Genomic DNA, 20,212 nt, shown 5'->3' on the forward strand with positions numbered 1-20,212 from the left:
CTAGCCATGGTGTGCTTTAGGGACATTTCCACCCACGGCATGCCCCTCCGCACCCAAACCACATCCCCCTGGGATCTATTTCAGTCTAACTTTGTGCTTTCTGAGTAGTCTTCTGAAATGTAATGGCCTGATTGCATCTATAAACCAGCTAAATTAGGTCATGATGTGATGAAACCACCTTAAGCAAGTGTGCCTTCAGGTACTTGATTTATGAGCAATATCGATGTACTTGCATCTGTTTCTTGCACCGAATTCCTGATTTAAAAAACAAGCATTGGATTTTGTATAGGCATTTGCCAGGCAGTGCCATAACATGCCCATGTACGAGCACTATTTGGCATTTTTGGCCATTTTATGTCTAGGTAGTACCATTATAGCGGTGCCTGAAAAAAAGTAGATCCCATGGCCATTTTTGGCTTTGCCAATGCTCGTTAGTAGGTGTATTGAATCTGCAGTGACAGCCTGAATTGTCAATGGTTGACAGATGATGGTAGGTGTGGATTCCTTGTAGACAAAAGAAAACAAACCAGAATGCCTCCTGCCTACACACAGAAGGCCAGCTTAACATGTCTGAGATGCTTCAGGAGCTCCCTCAGCAAACAACATCCTGCTCTCTTGTCATTCATTGTTAGCAAGCGCCCCTCCCAACATCACAACCCACCACTGAAAATCCTGGACGCAGCCAACAACACTCTGCCGTCGTCAAGCACTCAGGAAGTCTTAAACACGTGACTTTTCACCCATCAGGATTACAGGTTAAAATGGCATCATATAATGCTTTTATAGTGTAGAAGGTCCTTCTGCTGCAACCTGACCGATTTCATGGTGGCCTTTGCCAACCCCAAAATCACCCAAATGCATACAAATAGGTGCATCCGTACAGGGTTGTGTTTTCTAATAAGCAGGAGCTAATACGTATTAATACTACTTATCCATGTTTATGTTTGTTTGTTTTGTATCCAGGCACATGTGCCACCTAGGGCACGCGTACATGTCACCCCTGACTGTCTTTGTGATACATATTTCTGAAGAGACAAAGCCATTTCATTTTTAATGCATGTTTTGGAAGCTCCACTAGAATAGCAGGCCACATGATCCATAGCATATCATATTTATTAACAGCCAATCAGCGATTTATAGTGTTTATAGTGTTTTAGCCAAAGTCCTTCAAAGTATAAATAGTGCAACAAATTGTAAGAAGGAATGTTATGTTATGCGTTATGCTATGTGATATTCGTAAAGATCCTAACTGTTATTTGCACGTCTTTGAAGCGCTTTAACTTTCCAAGGAGAACGCCAGACCGTAGTCTGAACATACTTAATAAACAGTACATTGCATTGAAGGAGAAGGGCATTACCTAAATGACACTTTATGTCAGAAGTGGCCAGGGCTGTAGCAATTGGTTCAGCTGTTTCATGTGCTGGATGTGGATGCTGTATGATTTGCTATGTCTGGGAAGGCGTGTTTGCTAGTATGTGAGCCAAATTCGGTCACCTGATATGAGCAACCTGCACTGAAAAGGTGAAATGAGCAACATGCTTGAATATGTGACTATCTGTGCTTAGAGCAACGGAGTGCAGATAAGGACGCAGCAAATATATGCATGACAGTACTTTTACTTTCCATTACATGCCACATCTAAGCCATAAGCATCTGTCATAGCAGAAAAGAATGATAGTGATGTTTCCACCTTAACACTCATAACCTCCATGACAAGTACTTTCCTATCAAACTCATCTGCCTTCCTGCACTCATCTGCCTTCCTGCACTCATCTGCCTTCCTGCGCTCATCTGCCTTCCTGCACGCATCTGCCTTCCTGCGCTCATCTGCCTTCCTGCGCACATCTGCCTTCCTGCGCTCATCTGCCTTCCTGCGCTCATCTGCCTTTGTGCGTTCATCTGCCTTCCTGCGCTCATCTGCCTTCCTGCGCTCATCTGCCTTCCTGCGCTCATCTGCCTTTGTGCGCTCATCTGCCTTCCTGCGCACATCTGCCTTCCTGCGCTCATCTGCCTTCCTGCGCTCATCTGCCTTCCTGCGCACATCTGCCTTCCTGCGCTCATCTGCCTTCCTGCACTCATCTGCCTTTGTGCGCTCATCTGCCTTCCTGTACTCATCTGCCTTCCTACATCCATTGTCTGGAAGTATGAAGCTCTGTGCAGTCCGGTTAACTGATTAGCACTGAATCATTCCAAAACATCAGAGGTAAGACTCAGAAATCAATGTCGATAACCCCTTGCTGAAAGTCGTTTAGGAATTGGCCAGTAGCATGCACACATCGCAGAATGCTTGCTTTAGAATTCATGCCCAAGAAGTCAAAAGAAGCAGAATCTTGAGGTGGTTTATAGGACAGAGGAAGTTAGTAAAGTGGAGCAGGGAAGCAGATACAAAGTAAAATGGGCACACTTGAAAACCAGGCAGAGAAAATGTAATTGAAAAACGAAAGAAGATGGTTAGACAACTACGCTATCGGAAATAAGTACTATAGGAAAGTCTCCAAAAATATAAACGCAAAAATATTAAAATGATTGGGAGAGAGAGATTGTATGCATGAAGGCCAGAGCAATAGTTAAGTGAGAAAGCACTAACGCTGTATGGAGTTTTGGACCAGAAAAGGTAAATAAAACTTGGATGTGAATATTAAAAATTATTAAACGTGGCAACCCCTTTGCAATAGTAGAAATATTTTCAATGTAACTCAATAAAGAATTTTAAAATAAAACGTAGATTAAAGATCTCCTTTTGGGAGGGCTTAAACGGTAGAATGTATCTCCAGGCAACCTTATATCAAGGAAATTCCATAATACAGCTACCCTTTCTTCACACATACCAGGTGTGAAAGTCCACACTTAACACCGAATCGAGACTGTCATTTGTAAATTAGACAGACCTATATTTTACAAAAAAACATATTTTAATATTCATATATCCATTGTATACAGTATCAATAACATAAACATAAAAACGTCTTAAAAATGCATAATGTAGCATTTCCATCACACATCACTTGTTTAGTAAAGCGAAAAAACACAACCAATGTCACAGATAAATCTTGACATTGATAGCCATTATGTGAGGTTAGGAAGGGAACGTGAGGTACATGATCATTCTAAAAAAACCTCATTGATGTTTCTCCTTAAGTTGGTCGACACATATTAGTGTTTCTAGGTCTCAGAAAACTAAACCACGTGATAGACTAAAACAGATTCTCGTAGTCTGCTGAGCCCGTCTTCAGGACGTTATGTACAGGCACAGGCTGGTCATGAAACAGTCCCGTGTGTAGTAATCACGTGCCAATTTCTAAAATCAAACATAAAAACAACAATATTTATAATAGGCTAAAATGAAACCTTTGTGATCTGAACTCGGTGTGGTGGACACATTCACTAACCTTAGATTTCTTTTATAGGCTTGTGAGGAATGGTTTGGTTCATATCAATGGCTGCAACTAGCCATTGCATGGCAGTATCTGCCATCTGAAACAAGAGAGTGGAATAAATATAATAAATTAGATTTTCTTCTTGTTTCAACTACTTATTTTCAATTCCAGTATGCAGGTTTTTAATTTTACTACAAACCATTTCCGTAATTTTGAATATATAGTCAGACCCTGTTTTGACTCTACCAGGACATACCATAGACTCGTCATCTAGACAATGAATCCATTTCATATGGATGTATTCGTCATTAAATAACCGAGCACAGCAGACAGCCAATGGCCCTCATTCCGAGTTAGGACTACACCATGGAGTAAATAGCTGCATGGTTGGCAACCATGGAGCTATTTACTCCATGGAATACCGGCATGGTGAATGGAGTAATTACCGGTCCATTCCAAGGTTGTATGGACCGGTAATTCCCCATTTACCATAGCCCTTCCCCATCCCCATTTCTGCCCCCATAGGGCTCAATGGGAATGGGGAAGGAGGTAATTACGGCACCGTAAATTACGGTGCCGTAATTTACTCCAAGGTCACTTTGCGGGTCCCGTAATTTACTCCTGCTAGAAGCAGGAGGTAAAGAGGGACCCGCAAAGGGAACTCGGAATACGGAGGTAAGGGATTACCGCCATCGGTGCCCTTACAGGCGCCGGTAATCCCTTACCTCCAACCTCGGAATGACCCCCAATGTCTCCGTGTTCGTTATTTACCTGGGGATTGGTCGTCAACTTTTCAGGTATCTTCTATTTGTTTTCTGAGCGTGTGTGGTAAAACTACTGTCGCGCTAATCATGGGCTTGTATGACCGCTGCAGTGAACGCCTCCTGTTCACCTGCCGACTGTGAACCGCTCCAGAACTGGTCTAACTTGAGTCTGATAGACAAATACAGAAATAACAGTGCGCAATGGCTATTAACTATCAGTGCCTCGTATTTGTGAAATGCTACGCCTAATATATCAGCTCAGTGTATATACTTACTAGTGGCAAGACTGTTACTGTTCGTTCGCCGCAAAGACAGCTGGTTTGTGTCGAATGCAGTCAGTTCTTTAGCAATAATAATACGCGTGCGCTCGGTTATTTTTGCAAATTGCTTTTCCTCCATCCGCCGCCCTATCCATTCAGCATGGCAGCCAGGTGCGAATGCGGTATAGCACAAGTGGAGGCGACCACAGCTGTGTGCAAGAGCGCTCGTGAGATTGCAACTTATACTCTTATCCAGAAGCTACTAAAATGCGCTTCATGTTGGACCACGCGGCAAAATAGCGACCACCATGTTGGTGGAACATTTTTAGCAAAGTTCGCGATTTGCAGAGCCATTCAAAGGTTCATTCAAAGTTTGCACAAACCGTCGTGCAACTCAAACGATGTGCTAATTACATATCCGACTAAGTTAGCTGCCATTTATCTGGTGAAACCAAGCAACCTGTCAGCTGCTAAAGGAGAGAGTGTTGCATAGGACCAACACTCACTTCTTTCGAATCCCACGTGCAGAATTATATATATTTAACTATAACTTTTGCCCAATTGATTCCCAGTGATTTCGCTACAGATATTTAAAAAGTGACCTATGATAAATGATCCATAGCTTCCGGTTAGGGTTTCAGTTAAAGGAAAGTGAAGGAAGATATTTGGATTTTAAAACAAGAGTCCGGGGGTTCGAGCATGAGTAGACCCACTTTGGACAGTGTTGATGGCAATTTGGCAACCGTTAGAGCAGCTCAGTGTTCACGCTTCTCTGAATCTGTGTCTGTTTTCCATCTCTCCAGTTCACTGACGGTGCCGGGGACCAGAAGGAGCTGCAATGTGGACTCAGCGTGAAGATATTTGGTCATGAGCTGAGCTTCTTGGACTGCGAGGAAGTGAAGCGGCAGATGAAGCACTACTCCTTGAGCTTGGCAGAGCTGGCTGTCAAGCTTCTAAAGGTAACGCAACTCCTGTGCCCACTCTGAGTAGAAGTGAGTTCATGCGAAGCGTGAAAACATGCTACTCAGGAAAAGTAACTCCATTAAAAATAAGGAATATTGAAAATGAAGAGATCAAAAGTGTTGTTTCTGAAAACAAGCCAAAAAATTAAGATGAGAACTATAGCAAGCCTTACGTTTAATTTAAAAAAAAAACAGATCAAACCCTAGAGAAAGCATGTTCGCCCAGGAGCAACATGGAGAATGTACGGAGGTTAGAGTAGGAAAAGAAGAACCTTTTGAGATTTGCAGAGTTCCTCTGCTTTGCAAGTAAATCTTATGGATTCAAGGTATCTAGTCTTTCCATCTAATGCCATTCCATCAAATGTTTTCCATCTAATGCAGGGTAAAGGGTTAATTTTTGTTTAGGTGAATTATAAAGGGTAAAAAAACAGGGTTTGGGGGGGGAACCCCCCCAAAAAAAAAACTAAAAGAAAATGCATTTGATGCAAGGTTTTTAAATGGAAAAAAATCAATGGAATGGCATTAGATGGAAAGACCATAAACCGGATTCAAATAACTAGGGGCAAAAGAAAGGGTTCTGATCTTAGCTGTGCAGGTACAGTGGCATTGCATCAAAAAAGCCCACAACACAATTTCAAGCACAATTCATATTCTCTGTCAGACCTACGAAGAGTAACATAATACATTCAGTTACTTGTACATTCTCCTAATGTGAACTATCTTTATTTTTAACGTTTACATTACTTGTATTGTCAAAATATGTTATCTTAACTATATTTACCTGATATTTATTTATATATATTTTTATTATTTTTCTTTTACCTGATATATGTCTGTTTTATTATTTACTAGGCTATAAATATTATATAGAACCGAAGAAAAGCATAGGTCCTTTTATACATCACACTTTGTAAACACCATTTCTTTTTAAAACGAAGGAAAAGTTTTTCTGCGTGTTTCTATTTGCATTTAAAATTTGAAAGGAAACTGCCTTATTCGTGAATCTTAGTTTGTTTTGGTAAAGTTCTGCTACACTGCTTTCTGTCATTTATGGGAAGTGCTCTTTCTTAAGCCTTTACAAGACTTTTTAAATGTGAACTTTAATCTGGCGTTTCCAGTGCCACTTTTACAAGCATAATTTGCACATGTGCTTGGAGACCTCTTATGTATACACCCTTTTGCATCTAATATGATTTGCATTATTTCACTATACTTACTCCACATTGTCCATGTATCAGTATTTTTTAATTTGGGTGCCAGACCATAAGAAGCCTTTGCTGTGTTTTGCTGTTCTGGCAGCTTTGTGTTATGTGACTGGGCCTGCATACATACAGGCCCTGTCAAGAGAGGGAGTGAAACCCACCCAAACATGCTGCGGTGCCCGAGTGTGCGGGCATGCCCCCCTCACCCCCCTCACCTTACCTTTGTTGATGGTGGCATCCCTACTGTAGCATAACACTAGCCTCGAGGAGCTACAGCGGGGGCCGCTGCCGGAACACCCAGATGAACATTTCGGAGCAGGAATCTGGAAGGCGGCGGCACAGGACTCGGTGTGTTCAGCGATGGGTTGTGCTTCGCTGTGGGATGCATGGTTCAGGTTTAAATGCTGCAAGACAGCCTGGTGAAAGGGGGCATGGCTTACAAGCCCTGATCAGCCCTCGCCAAGCCTTCCGCTGTCCCGCCATTTCAAGGAAGATAAGTGATTGGTAAGGTAAATTGGCCAATCCTGGGAGAGGGTGGGGTATTTAAAGGGAAGCTTGGTGAGCGTGTGAAGTGTGTTAGTTGGAGGAGGACAAGAGGTGGTGAGGATATCGAAGAAGAGTAGAGGAGAAGACTAGAGGAGACGAGAGAAAAAGGAGTGCAGAGCCTGTTGGGGAGGGGAGAGGGGGTGTGCGGCGTGTTTGTGAGTGGAGAGTAAAGCGTAGAGGTAGTGGTAGTGGTAGTAGCAGAGTATTAGATAGAGAGAGAGGTAGTAAGTAGTAGCAGTCGTAAACGGCCATGAAGAATAATACTAGAGGGAAGACAGATAGTATAGTGATAGTGTTAATAACAAAGTGGGAATAGTAACAGAGGGAGAGTAATAAGAGCGGCAGGGAGTGGGAGAATAGGAGCAGTGGTGGGAGCAGAGAGAGAGAGAGAGATTATAACAGAAGAATAGCAAGAGGCCTAATCGTAGAATGGTCGTAAGCAAGAAAGTATAACAGCAAAGACGGTAGTAGGATGGTAGTGGGAGGAAAACTGGGTAGTTAGGCAAGGAGTAAGAAGAGAAATAAGATCCAATGGTGGAGGTGGAAAGAAGGGGTGAGAGTTTGGAGGGACAGCAGATGGCAGGAGGAGAACATTTCGGGGACCAGTCCAGAGAGGGGTCGGGTGAGACTGTGGGCCTCATCACGACTTCGGCGGTAACCCTTAAATCCGGCGGTAGCGCTCTGAGCTGGGGAAATCTGCCGAAAATTCGCGCTATTACCGCCGGCAGGAAATCCGCCGGCAGTATTAGCGCGAAGATTCCCCATTGAGCCCAATGGGGAATGGGGCATTCCCGAATGGGCTCATTGGGGAATGGGACTTACATTACCGTCGAACTCGTGATCCTGCGCTATTAGTTCCGGGGAGTTCGGCGGTAGGGATAAATACCGCCCGCGCTAATAGCGTTACCGTTACGGCCCAAGTCGTGATGAGGCCCTGTGTGTTTAAGGAGAGCAAATGCTACAGTGTGAAAGGCGGCCCCATCCCTAACAGCTATAGAACACTAAGCAGTACTATGTCAGAGAAAGATAGAAGACCCCTGGGAACACAGTGACACTAAGCAGTACTATGTCAGAGAAAGATAGAAGACCCCTGGGAACACAGTGACACTAAGCAGTACTATGCCAGAGAAAGATAGAAGACCCCTGGGAACACGGTGACACTAAGCAGTACTATGCCAGAGAAAGATAGAAGACCCCTGGGAACACAGTGAGCCAACCTCTTAGAGAAGTCACCCTAGATTCCAGAAAGAGTTTCAGACGAATGGGGCAGGGAGGAGGAAAGGCCATGGTAGTTGAGAGAGAGAGAGAGAGAGAGAGAGAGAGAGAGAGGGGGGGGGGGGGGTTCCTAGCGCCGACTTTCCCAGAGAACCCAGCAGGCCCTTACTTTTTCCCAGAGAACCCTTCACCTAAACTATCTGTAAAGTCCCAATTAACACCCTTAAAACTACTTTGGAAGTAAGCGTGGTTATTTGTGGTGAGCCACCTCGTCACAGTTAGGAACGATGGCTACGAACATGTGTACACCCATCTTCGTGTAGGTAATGCACAAAAGCCTTTGGAGAGACAGCGGGGAAACCTGGGACGGAGACATGTTCATTGTACTTTTGTGCGTTATGTATGTGTATGATGGCATAGGTTGTGGACTCCACAGTCACAGTCATTGTCACAGGTATCTAGCAATCACAGGATGATTGTGGAACAGGGTTGTATAGACTCAGAGCAGATCGCTTGAGTGGGTGAATGCTCTAGTTGTGCAACATGATGGGCAGGCAAGACATCTCTGGATTTTCTGACACGTGATACGCTCGCTAAAGTATAGCCTGTGGCGATGCATGTGGGCTTAGAGACCAGTGGAGTGTGGGACTCCTTAGCAATCCCTTCTTGCCTGACTCTGGACCCCCATTTACGTTTCAGTAACTGCATGAATACATATATTTATTTAGCGTGATGTATGTGTTGGACTCTGTTCTGAAATGTACAATCCAGTATTCCAGCTATACTTCCCTGCAAGGGTTTACTACCTCATGGAAGCTGTCCTGGACTCCTCTGAATCCTTTTAGACAAAGTGGGGGCTCGTTTGTCCGTTGTGACTTGTAACTGCCAGTCACGTTGAGAGCTTCCGCCATTGTGTATCAAACTGCATTTGGAAATACATGTATTATTTATTATATTCTAAGGTTTCCAACTTTATCAGGCACACGGTGGAAGCATTGCCTCAAAAGATTACAAGTGTAAGAAATTATGATTTTGCTAAGAATTGGGGATGATTCACAAAGAATGGTCATAACCTCATTAAAAAAAACAAGTGTAAATTACTACTGTTAGAAAACGTCTGTGAATTTCAGATAACTCACACAAATCCCCCCTTATGCCATAATTTGGTGCTGTGACTTCCTGTAAATTACTACTTGTCAGAAATTAATTTTTACATTTTCCCAAAATCTTATATATTTTTTCTCACTCCAAAATATTTCTTCATATGCCCTCCTGCTCCACACAGTTACATACGCCTGCATTCACTTTCACATCTCAAACCAATCACTTACAACAGGTACATTCGGGCATAACATACATTCACAGAGCCTTCTTTGGCAACTTTAACGTTTTGTGAATACACAGAAGATGACACGTTTGTGGGCTTTCCCCTTTACTTCATTCAGGGTCCCCCCTTGGCACACCCACATCTCCCTAACATTTGGAGACATTCAACTTTGCTGAACTTTGAACAAATCGATATAAAACATGCAACAGCTTGTAAATCCTTATGAGAATTTGGAGTAATTTACGCCTGAGTAAATTACCACTGTTTCCAAGGGTACATTTAATGTACTCCTGGGGATGCTTCACGAAGCTTCCCATTTGTGCTTTGTGCTCTAATTAAATATACAGTCTAATTCTCTCTTGGGACGTATTTTTTGTTTAGACTTCTAAACAGGCAGGACATGTTTACCTATGGGGAAAAGCAGTCAGGATTGTCATTTCCAAATTATCACAAAAGATACTTTGAGGCTTTATGCAGGCAGAGAACAGAATGTTCACACCAGCCCAAAGTCACCTGTCACAATTCCGTGCAGGGTATAGTGTTGTTAGCTAGGTAACCCCCTCTGTGAACTGGTGTCAGATCTGGCTTCCCAACCCCCCTTCCCATCTACTCCAATTCTCTCTGAAGTCCAAGATCAGACATAGAAGGACAACAAGGGCAATTATTATCAGGGTGTGGCAAGTCCACCCACAATATCCCCCCTCTCCACTAGAAGACCTTTCAGAATGAGAATCTCAGGAGAGGAAAGTGTTTAAACTGGTTTCCGTGCTGGTTGAGAGGGACCCTACGGGCGTGCACCTGGGAAACGTGGGGCAATTTCCTCGTGCATCTCTACACACTGGTCTTAGTTGTTATTCAGCTGAAATTGGATCTGGACTGGACTCTGGATCTGTGGTGAGCTGTCGCTATTTTTCCCAGAATGCTGATGCAGGAAATTGATGCAAAACCACGCGTCTTTACTTTGATTCCAACGGATAGAGCTGTCATGCATGTAAAAGCAACACGCCCATTTCTACTAAAAGCAGCAGTATAATCTGGAAGAAGCACTGCTCTGATGGTACTACTTGACCGAAAACTAAAAAGATCAATTTAGAATGACCGCTCTGTGACGGCACATAGCGTTCATTCTAAATCGAACTGGCACCCCTGCACCACACAAGTGCGCGCAGGGACTGACATGCTAACAGGTGAGTGTTTGTGTGTGTGTCTGCGGGAGTGTTTGTCTGCGTGAGTGTTTGCATGTACAGATGTGTGTGGACTTGATGTGCGTTGTGCTGGGAATGGGGTGGTGGGGAAAGGAGGGTTTGGGGGGTAACCTCCCCTGTTTTACATAACAACCCAGCGGGAGAGGGTGGGGGTGGGGAAGGGATCACCTTGGTGCGGGTAGGGTGTTTGGGAGCAGGTCATACTGCTGCATTTTAAAGCTGACACAAAAAAAGGCCAAATAAATCGGTCTTTTTTGAGTTTGGTCTTTAAAATGCAGTAATATCACACAGAACCGTTCTGATCGCTACACAGCATTCTTCTGGACTGTCTGTAGTTCTGACTCTCAATCCTCAATGCTCTTGAGTATCATCCGATGCTCTGCACCCGTGCTAGCACACTGAGACCCTCACTGAGCCTCGGCCTGCCACCAAATGATCCAGCAGCAAAGCCAGAAATGAGAATTGTACCAAAACCTTTTCTTCAAGGCATTGATTCTTCATTGCCGGTCTTTGGCTTCCTAGCGACTAGAAACCAGTTTTGGACACTTTTGACATAACCAGACCCCTGAGAATATTTCTCATTAACTTGTGTCAGAACATTCATTTTTTACGGCCCATTGTAAGTATATGAACACATGGTGCCCCTTTCTCTTATCAACTATAAATATAACTTCGTTTTGGGTGAGTTGCAAAAGATGATTGCCAGAGGGGGAAAGTATCCTCTTCTGAATTGAGTGGGATGTACTTTAAAGCTTTCGGATAGAAAGGAATGTTCCTTCACAGCTGTCAAAGGTCATTCCTTAAGATTGCTGTGAACGAAACATGTCTGAATGGTTTCCCCTTATCTCGAGAATTATTTATATTTTATATTAGAGGGCAATCGGAGTGTTTTGCGGACTTAGTAACATTCGCAGTTACAGGAGTTTACAGGGGGTGTTTGAGGATTGTTATAGTCTCAAAAAGGGATGGGGAAACTGAAATCATAGAAATATTCTGTATACAAATTAATTTATCAAATCTCTTTGTACATCTAATAAATACAGTTGTCAAATTTGTATTTGTATTTTATTTGAACGTTTAGAGCACTTAAGGCCAATGTGCTGAACAATTTAGGACAGTACATCAGGTGTCGGCATAGATGAAAAAAAAACACGTAGTAAATCATTTAAGAGGTTAAAATATAGTTTTGAAGTGGGCTAAAAAAAGAGAATATGACGGAAGAGTACGAAGAGCCAATGAGGGCGCATTTCAGAGCAGCAGGGCTAGCAGAACAAAAGAGTAAAGATGGGACTGAGCACAAGGGGGGGAGGGGGCGAGGGATACTGAGAAGGAAATGTGACTGTGAGCGGAGAGAACGAGTAGGACAATGGAAAGATACAAGAGACGACAGATAGTGGGCGGAAAGATTGTGAAGATACTTGAAGACTAAGCAGAGAAAATTAAACTTAAGACGATAGTAAAATGGCAGACAACGCAGCGAAGAAATTTCAGAAGAGATATAGTTAAATAAAAAATAAGAGAGGGATGGAGGAGCTGTAGACAGATCTAAGAGGACTTAGGCAAGAGATGGGGAGACCAAAAAGAAGGCAAAAGCAGTAGAAAAGACGTGAGAACATTAGAGAAGAATTTAGAAGCTTAGCAGCATGAAAGGTGAGAAAGTTCTAGCTTTACGGATATTAAAACGTTGAGCTCTGCAAGAGCGAGAAAGAGAGGTAATAGTCTGAGAAAAGGAAAGGGAGGAATCAAGGAGACTGAAACATTACAAGCAGTAAACAAAATAGATAGCCATCCATGATTGAATGGCCAGTAGACATGAAGATATGATAGCATGAATCTCAGGAGAGAAGGAGGAAAATGATAGAAAAAGCTGTGTGTCTTCAGCATAAAAATGGTGGGATAGTCTGATAAAAGAGGTAATAGCCACAAGACGATAGGTATAGAGAGAGAAGAGAAGGGGCCCCAGTATAGAGCCTTGTGGAACACTGTGATGGAGAGGTAGGGCTGGAGAAATATTGCCTGCCCAGGAGACCGAGTACATTCGATTAGAGAGGTAGGATTTAATCCAGTTAAGAATACAGCCAGGGAAGCCGAGCCGAGAAAGGTAGGAAAGCAGAAGAGAGTGATCAACAGAATCAAAAGCTGCTGATAGATCACAGAGAATTAAAAGTGAGGAGTGTTTCGCATATTAAGCACAAAGAAGAGATTTACAGACTGAAAGTAAAGCAGTCTCAGTAGAATGATGAGAGCGAAAGCCGGATTGGAACTTCGGAAGCAATGAATAGGAAGTAATAAAAGATGAGATCTGAGAATACACGACTTGCTCCAGGAGCTTAGAAAGGTAGGGAAGAAGAGATGATGGATGGAAGCTAGATGGAAGAGAAGGTTTCAAAGTGGGCTTTTTCAATACAGGAAGATTAGTAGCATGGTTAAAGGAAGAAGGGAAGACAGAGGTCTAGAGAGAGGTGTTGAACAGAGCAGTAAGAAAGGAAAGAAGAAGAGGATAAACTTTCATAATGAGAGTTGATGCGAGAGGATTGATATGGGCAGAAGTGGAGTGTGCCTTGGTCAGTAAAGCAGCAGTGTCAGTTTCTGAGAGAGGGATAAAGGAAGAGAGTGAAGCTGAGGATGCGGGTAGAGAAGAGGAGGATTGAGAGGATACAGAAGGTGTAATAGTGGTACAGAGGAGGGTGATCTTAGAAGAAAAGTACAGGGCTAGATCACTAGATCACCAGTGGAGGGAGGTGAGGAGAGAACAGGATTTGGAGATGGAGGAGAGAGGATACGAGACAGATTTGGAAAGGGACGACATGGATGAGACGAGTAGGAGTGAAGAAGTTGAGAATATTAAGATTATTTGGCAGAGAGAAGAGCAGCATCAAAGTCAGAATGAGGAGAAGAGAGAGTAATAGATTCTAAAGTTGCAAGAGACTTACACCAGCAGTGTTCGGCCCTCCAGAGAATGCACCGCAAGGTGCAAAGCTGAGGGGTGAGCCAATGCTGAGGTGGTTTTCGAGTGCGTAAGAACAGAGATGCAGTGTATAGGAAGTAAACAGTCATAGTTAGAGAAGCGGAGAGAGAAGATGCAGAAGAGTCAGCTGGGAGAGAAGCAAAATCAGGTAAAGGGAGAGAGGAAGTGCAGGTAATATCTAAGGGAGGGGTGTCAAAGACACAAAGATCATGACAAAGAAAGGAGTTGGCGGGGAAGAGAGTAAGTGGGAGCAGGAATGATAGAGAAAGAAAGGAGATGATGGTCAGAGGAATAGACTAGAACAGCACAGACAGAGGTAGTAGAAAGCAGAGTCGAAAAACAAATAAGTCAAGAGCCAGAAATGTGGGAAAGGGGAGTAGGGACAGAGGAGAGAAGGTAGGGGTCAAGAATAGAAATAAGGGGGACAGAGGAATGGACCGAGGAAAGGTGAAGGTTAAAATCCCCTAGGAGGATAAAGGGAATATTTAAGGGGAGAAGGACAGAAAGAAGCGTGTCAAAATGGTTTCAGAATGAGTTGACTGGGCCAGGAGGACAGTAGATTAGGAGGAAAGTGACAGGGAAAGGTCCCTTGAAGGAAGACCAGTGATACTCAAAAGACTAGAAGGAAGGCAGGTCAGCTGGGGGGAGGTAGGAGAGAAGGACGAGTAGTAGAGAATACAGACCACTCTCCCTGACCTGTCGGGCGAGGGGTATGCTTAGAGGCAGTAGAGGTGGTAGAGAGGGCAGTAGGTGTGGCAGTGTTGACCCGGGAGGTCCAAGTTTCTGGAAAACATAGAAAATGTGGATTGAAGCGGAACAACATCTCAGGGGTAGAATGGGACTTGCTACATAGGAAGCACGTTCTAAAAGGGCAAGTTAGTAAGGGTAGGGTAGACAGGGAGGGGTAAGTAAGATTTTACGGATTTCGAGTGGATTAATGCGAGGGCAGAGAACGAAATGAATAATGTGGGGAATGGATGAGATCATGGGCAACAAGGAGCAGGGACACAAGGGCGTCTGGGAAAGAATGCACAAGCACCAAGATGTAGATAATGTATGAAGCACTCAACAGGGATGCTATTGGTGCCAAATGGAGTGGAAGTAGCCGGAAAGCAGGCGACAAGATGACAACACTGCATGGGGTCTATGCCAAGTATCAGGAATGAGCTGCAAATGGTGAGAGAGGGCAGCAATAGTTTCAAAGACATAGGGCCTGATCACGACCTCGGCGGTAACCCTTAAATCCGGCGGTAGCGTTATTACTGCCGGATTTAAGGGTCTGTCGAATCAGGGCTTCAGCGCGGGTTTCACCCCAGCTCTTGGCTGGGGGGAAATCTGCCAAAAATTTGCGCTATTACCGCCGGCGGGAAATCCACCGGCGGTAAGATCGCGAATTTTCCCCATTGAGCCCAATGGGGAATGGGGCATTCCCGAATGGGCTCAATGGGGAATGGGGACTTCCAAGTCCGCTCAACTCGTGATCGCGCGCTATTAGCGCCGGGGGCTACGGCGGTCGCGCTAATAGCCCCCGCGCTAATAGCGTTAGCGTTACCGCCGAGGTCGTGATCAGGCCCATAGACATTGAAGAAAGGTTTTTCTATGGTAAGAGAGGGGTACAGGTGAATACAGAATGTGGGCACCGAACGCAAGGCAGCACGTGCTGGATGCATTCACTTCAAACTAAGTCGTCATGGTGCAACACTGATTTTTATCAGGACAATACACCAGTTTGGGGTACACAACATTACATTTTCAGAATCAGTTTGATGTGCATTCGGCACCTGAAAACAATACAAGTCATGTTTCCATTACACTGATTCATTGCAATTATCAGACCGCTTTGAAAACGCATGTGTATTTTGGCTGCAAATGTAATGGTGGTCACAGGATAATGGATTGTTTTTTGCAGTGGAATGAATGAAAATAAATCTCATGTAAATGCAATGTCCATGGATTCGGTACACGGTTATGGTGGGGAAAACCGATACATTTCTGAACAGCAGTAGAAGACTTAGGGAAGCAATCTGAAACTATGATTATTTCCTGCCCTAGGAAGGCCAGATCGCCATCCAGGTGTTTGCTGTCTCGCGACAACTTGCTGAATTTCTTCTTCACATCCCTGTTTCTGTTTTTTAATATTTTTCGTAACCCGGGCTTTCTTGTGTACTGACTTTGTCTCTTAATGTGGCACTGTGAGGCTTTCCACTTCCTGCAAACCACACACAATAAGTCCAGAGAGCAAGCTCTGCGCTGATTCCCCTTTTTCCCTAAGGAAATATTTGTGGGAAACCGGTCCGCTTCCCCGCCTTTATTTATTAAAAATTTGGCCAGCCATGGATTGATCATTTCAGGCAGCATAACCAGTGGAAGGTTTTGTGATTAAGTCGTAGCTCAGGCATCGCTAGGGTGTGGGGGTGATGGGGAGGGCTACAGCCCCTGGTCTTTTGGTGGTAGCCCCAAATAGATGCTCAGGGGCTAAAACCAAAAGGCTGGCTAGCCCCAAGTCCCGACATTAGTGTAGCCCTGGATTTTTTCCACCTAGCCACACCCCGTGGTCGTAGCCTTTACAAACTGAACCAGTTTGGTTTACGCCAAGCAACATGCCTGCACATGGAACATTTCATACACATAGGTACATTTAGGGTCAGGTAACATAGTAATAATCACATGATATTATTTAAGGTTTACACTGTCTCGATGCCCAGAATTTTCCAACTTTTTGAGAAAAAATATCAAAGTCATATCTTCTCCCCACTTTATCTCATCCAAATTATTTTCTGGATCCAGCGATATTCATTTAATCAACTGTTCTAGTGTGAAAATGAAGATCCAGGTTGACCACAGGGACAAGAGACATCCATACAGTATTGCTGTTGATATAACAAAGTCAACAAATGCATTTCTACCTCTTCCGGTTTTGTCAGTGTCTCTGTTAGAAGAAATTGACAGAGCCTTCAAACTCCAAGCCGGAAACTGTTAATTAAAAAGGGTCTTCAATAGGAAGGTTTAAACTCTTGTTATTATTGTTCTACTGGCTCCATAGTGAATTGGCGCTTCCTGGCTTGAGTGACTTGAATATCTGCTAGGCAGATAGGGATGGCATGATCCATATACCTTTCCCTTTTTCTTATCCGGAATTCTGACGGTCAGAGATGAATACAATGTGGTGGTAACAGAGTGTCACATTAGACGCAGAAAAAAACACAATACATGCATAAAAGTTCCAGCTCTGTAGCTCTATAAAAGCAATAGCCACAGTATGACGTAGAGGCGCCCCACACAACAGAGAAATCTTTGGATAGGGTTTCCTGCCAAAATAATACATCTAACACCCACTGCAGTATAACATACACTACTTGACTGTTTATTGTTTATGAAATTAGCTCATGTCCTATATGTGGACTGATTTATTTTTATCACAGAAGTGTTTTCAGTAATCCTATCTCGAAAAGATTGTGTCCTCCAGCGCATTCCACATCTTTGACATGTAATGTCCACAACTGTGCACATTACGTGTCAAAGATGTGGAATACGTTGGAGGAACATCCAGTCGAAAGAACGTTACCAGTTGGTAAGTAACTTGTTCTTCTGGATGCAATGTGACACTATGACAGAATGTCTTGGGTCAGTTACATCGCAGAGGTAACCCCACCCTACCCGTATTTAGCAGCATGTTCTAGAGTGCATTGTACCGAGTTCAGAATGATACCCTACAGACTATCGAGAGAGGCTGATGACAAAGTTGTATGCAAGTACGCAATAAATTCCAAACAATCCTTGTCTGTAAATATTTTGAAACCTATGTCAGCTACCGATCTTAGCGCCTGAGACTTCCCAAATACCACCCACATTTTTATAAAAAACAAGGTATGTTAGACTTAAAGAGATGCGTTTGGCAAGAATATTACTTACTTCAATGTGCAGTCACCTTCCCACACAACTTAGCCCATTATGTGTCAATGCCTCATTGACCAAAAGGGCAAATCCCTGCTGTGCATCAAGCACACATTAATTATCTTTATTGATGTCAATACCTAATTCTGGGGAAAATATATCTTACTCATGCAACCTTTTATTATCAGATTACCATGTGCCAGAAAACTCCTCAATAGTTCCTACATTATCTACTGAATACCGTAGTAATGTCTTTCGACGTTTTACAATTTAGGGTGTGATGATGTAAACCTATTATTTTTCCAGTATTAGGAACTATCAGTTGAATGAGACGTCAATTTCAGTCGACAATAGGGGTTTCAAAAAGGTGTGTAGCCTCCTGATTGTGGCTCATAAAATGTAAAGGTCCCACCATGCCCTTGATGTTGGTTGACAAAGCGTGTTTTTCCAAGTAATTCTATAATTTGTATTCTTTTACACCTATGTGCTAATATTTCTTTCTAATTTGACTTGTGAAAAATTGCTTACAGTAATGTATATTTATCACGTCAGAATCAAAACCGTTGGCAATATCATCAACTTGATTAGTGCTCTGGGTTCTACTATTATGAGATGGAGTTTGCCCCCCTTCTGCAAGTCATTAATTGATAATCAATACTGTCCCTCAGCATTTCCCTAAAGTGATTGACTTTTGCAACTTGATTGGACGTACTAATTACACGTACCTCATCGCAATGTAAAACAACGTCTTACTATACTTTACCTTATATCCTGACTAAACTGAATATGTGATATCAAAAGGGGTGCCAATTGTTGCCTCTGCTATTTCCATCATATGTTGACTCCCCAGGGCAGCACCAGATATGTTAATACTTTACTGTATGCAAGCAATGTGCTCACTGTTGATCACAAGTTCCGATACATCTTTCTCAGAATTGACCAATGTTTTGTGTGTCAATTCCTTCTTCAACAAAAAGGCCATTACTGGAAATGTTGATAGAAAAAAATAATTGTTTGTACTAGGGTGCAGACTTGGTTTGTCAGTTCTGGGTTGGTCATGGAACCCAAATGTATCTTGCCACATGCAGTTCCTTTTGGTTAACAGGCTGCCAATCTAGAGTCTTCTCTGCTTCCATGCAATAAGAAAGACTATCTTGAGTTCTCTTTTGACATAGTCTCACCACGTCTGCCAGTGTGCAACATCAGTAGTTTACCTTTAGGTTTAGGGTCACTTCTTCCAACCTGTTACACATATTAATTGCTTCAGTTCCTTTCACCTTGAGCTGGTTCACTAATCCACATCTATCAGCATGCAACATGAATGACTTGCTTCACTTCCTTTAGACTTTCACCTGCCTCTTTTTTTTTAATTCAATTTCTATTACGTGCACAGGCCCTTAGGCCTCTGGACCACATCTACCAGCATGCAACTTGAATGACTTGCTTCACTTCTCTTAGACTTGAACTGGCCTCCGAACCACATCTACTAGCATGCCACATGAATGCCTTCTTTCAATTCTCTTAGGCATGAACTGGCATCTTGGAATATGTGTAACAGCGTGCAAAATGCATGTCTTGTTTCACATCTCTTGGACTTAAGCGTGTACCCTGAGTCACATCTACCAGCATGCAACATAAATGACCTGTTGTCTTCTGTTTGACTCGAGCTGGTACCTTTAACCAAATCAACTAGCCGGAAGACGAAAGTGCTTTTCTCCTTCAGTTCTCTTTAGGCTTAATATGGCACTTAAATCCACAGTTGCTAGCATGCACTATGAATGCAGGTATCTCTTTCAGTTCTATAGCCAACAGGATTTCTATAGCTGATGAGCAGCAGATGTACCTCAGCCACAGGCAGAACAGAACGAGAGCCATTACTGCGCAGTGACTGCAGCAATGTTCATCAAGTTGTCACAGTGTGAGGCTTGATTGATTGGCACATGCTTGAGAGCCTTTATGCCATGGAAGGATGATGTAAGGCTCTGTCTAGGGTACAGGTATGCCCTGTGACGTGCCCTGCATCCTCACTGTAAGGCATGCTTAGCTAATAAGAGTCACGTGGGCACTAGGTACATGTTCAGGTCTTATTACTTGTAATAGAAATATCCACTAGAACGGTGGTTTTATCATGGGTTATGGCCTCATGGACTTATACCAGTCTTGAATGGTGCTTTAAAGCCACGCCCCTCCAAGGTGAGAGGATGCTCTGTTAGAAAGTTCATTGGTAATGTAACCAAATAAACCAAATAAATGTATTATACTGACTTTTCTGTATAAAGCTAATTTTGCAAAATACTATAGAAAACCCTGAGGTGTCTGTGCATAGGGGCCACATCCTTGGGACAGGGATACCATGCCAGTTTGATTCCTACACAAATGTATGGAAACAAATCCTGTCCCTGCCGTTGATACCTGATGTTGTTTATTGGATTATATGGTGATGGATTTGGGTTTCTACAAGTTAGTGTTGTCGTGCCTCACATTTGCAATG

At 43.2% G+C, this 20,212-nt stretch overlaps 1 protein-coding gene across 2 annotated transcripts in view; it reads left to right on the forward strand.

The window, feature by feature from the left end:
- The window catches only part of LOC138569646 (uncharacterized), a 1,436,407-nt gene that overhangs the window by 555,155 nt on the left and 861,040 nt on the right, over nt 1–20,212 (forward strand). For both annotated transcript variants that reach the window (XM_069647797.1, XM_069647798.1), the window contains exon 17: nt 5,206–5,361. In XM_069647797.1, the coding sequence (XP_069503898.1) occupies nt 5,206–5,361 (156 nt within the window). The remainder of the gene's footprint in view (nt 1–5,205; nt 5,362–20,212) is intronic.

This window comes from Ambystoma mexicanum, chromosome 2q (genome assembly GCF_040938575.1).
Source record: "Ambystoma mexicanum isolate Mex_15411 chromosome 2q, UKY_AmexF1_1, whole genome shotgun sequence".
Taxonomy (NCBI): Eukaryota; Metazoa; Chordata; class Amphibia; order Caudata; family Ambystomatidae; genus Ambystoma; species Ambystoma mexicanum.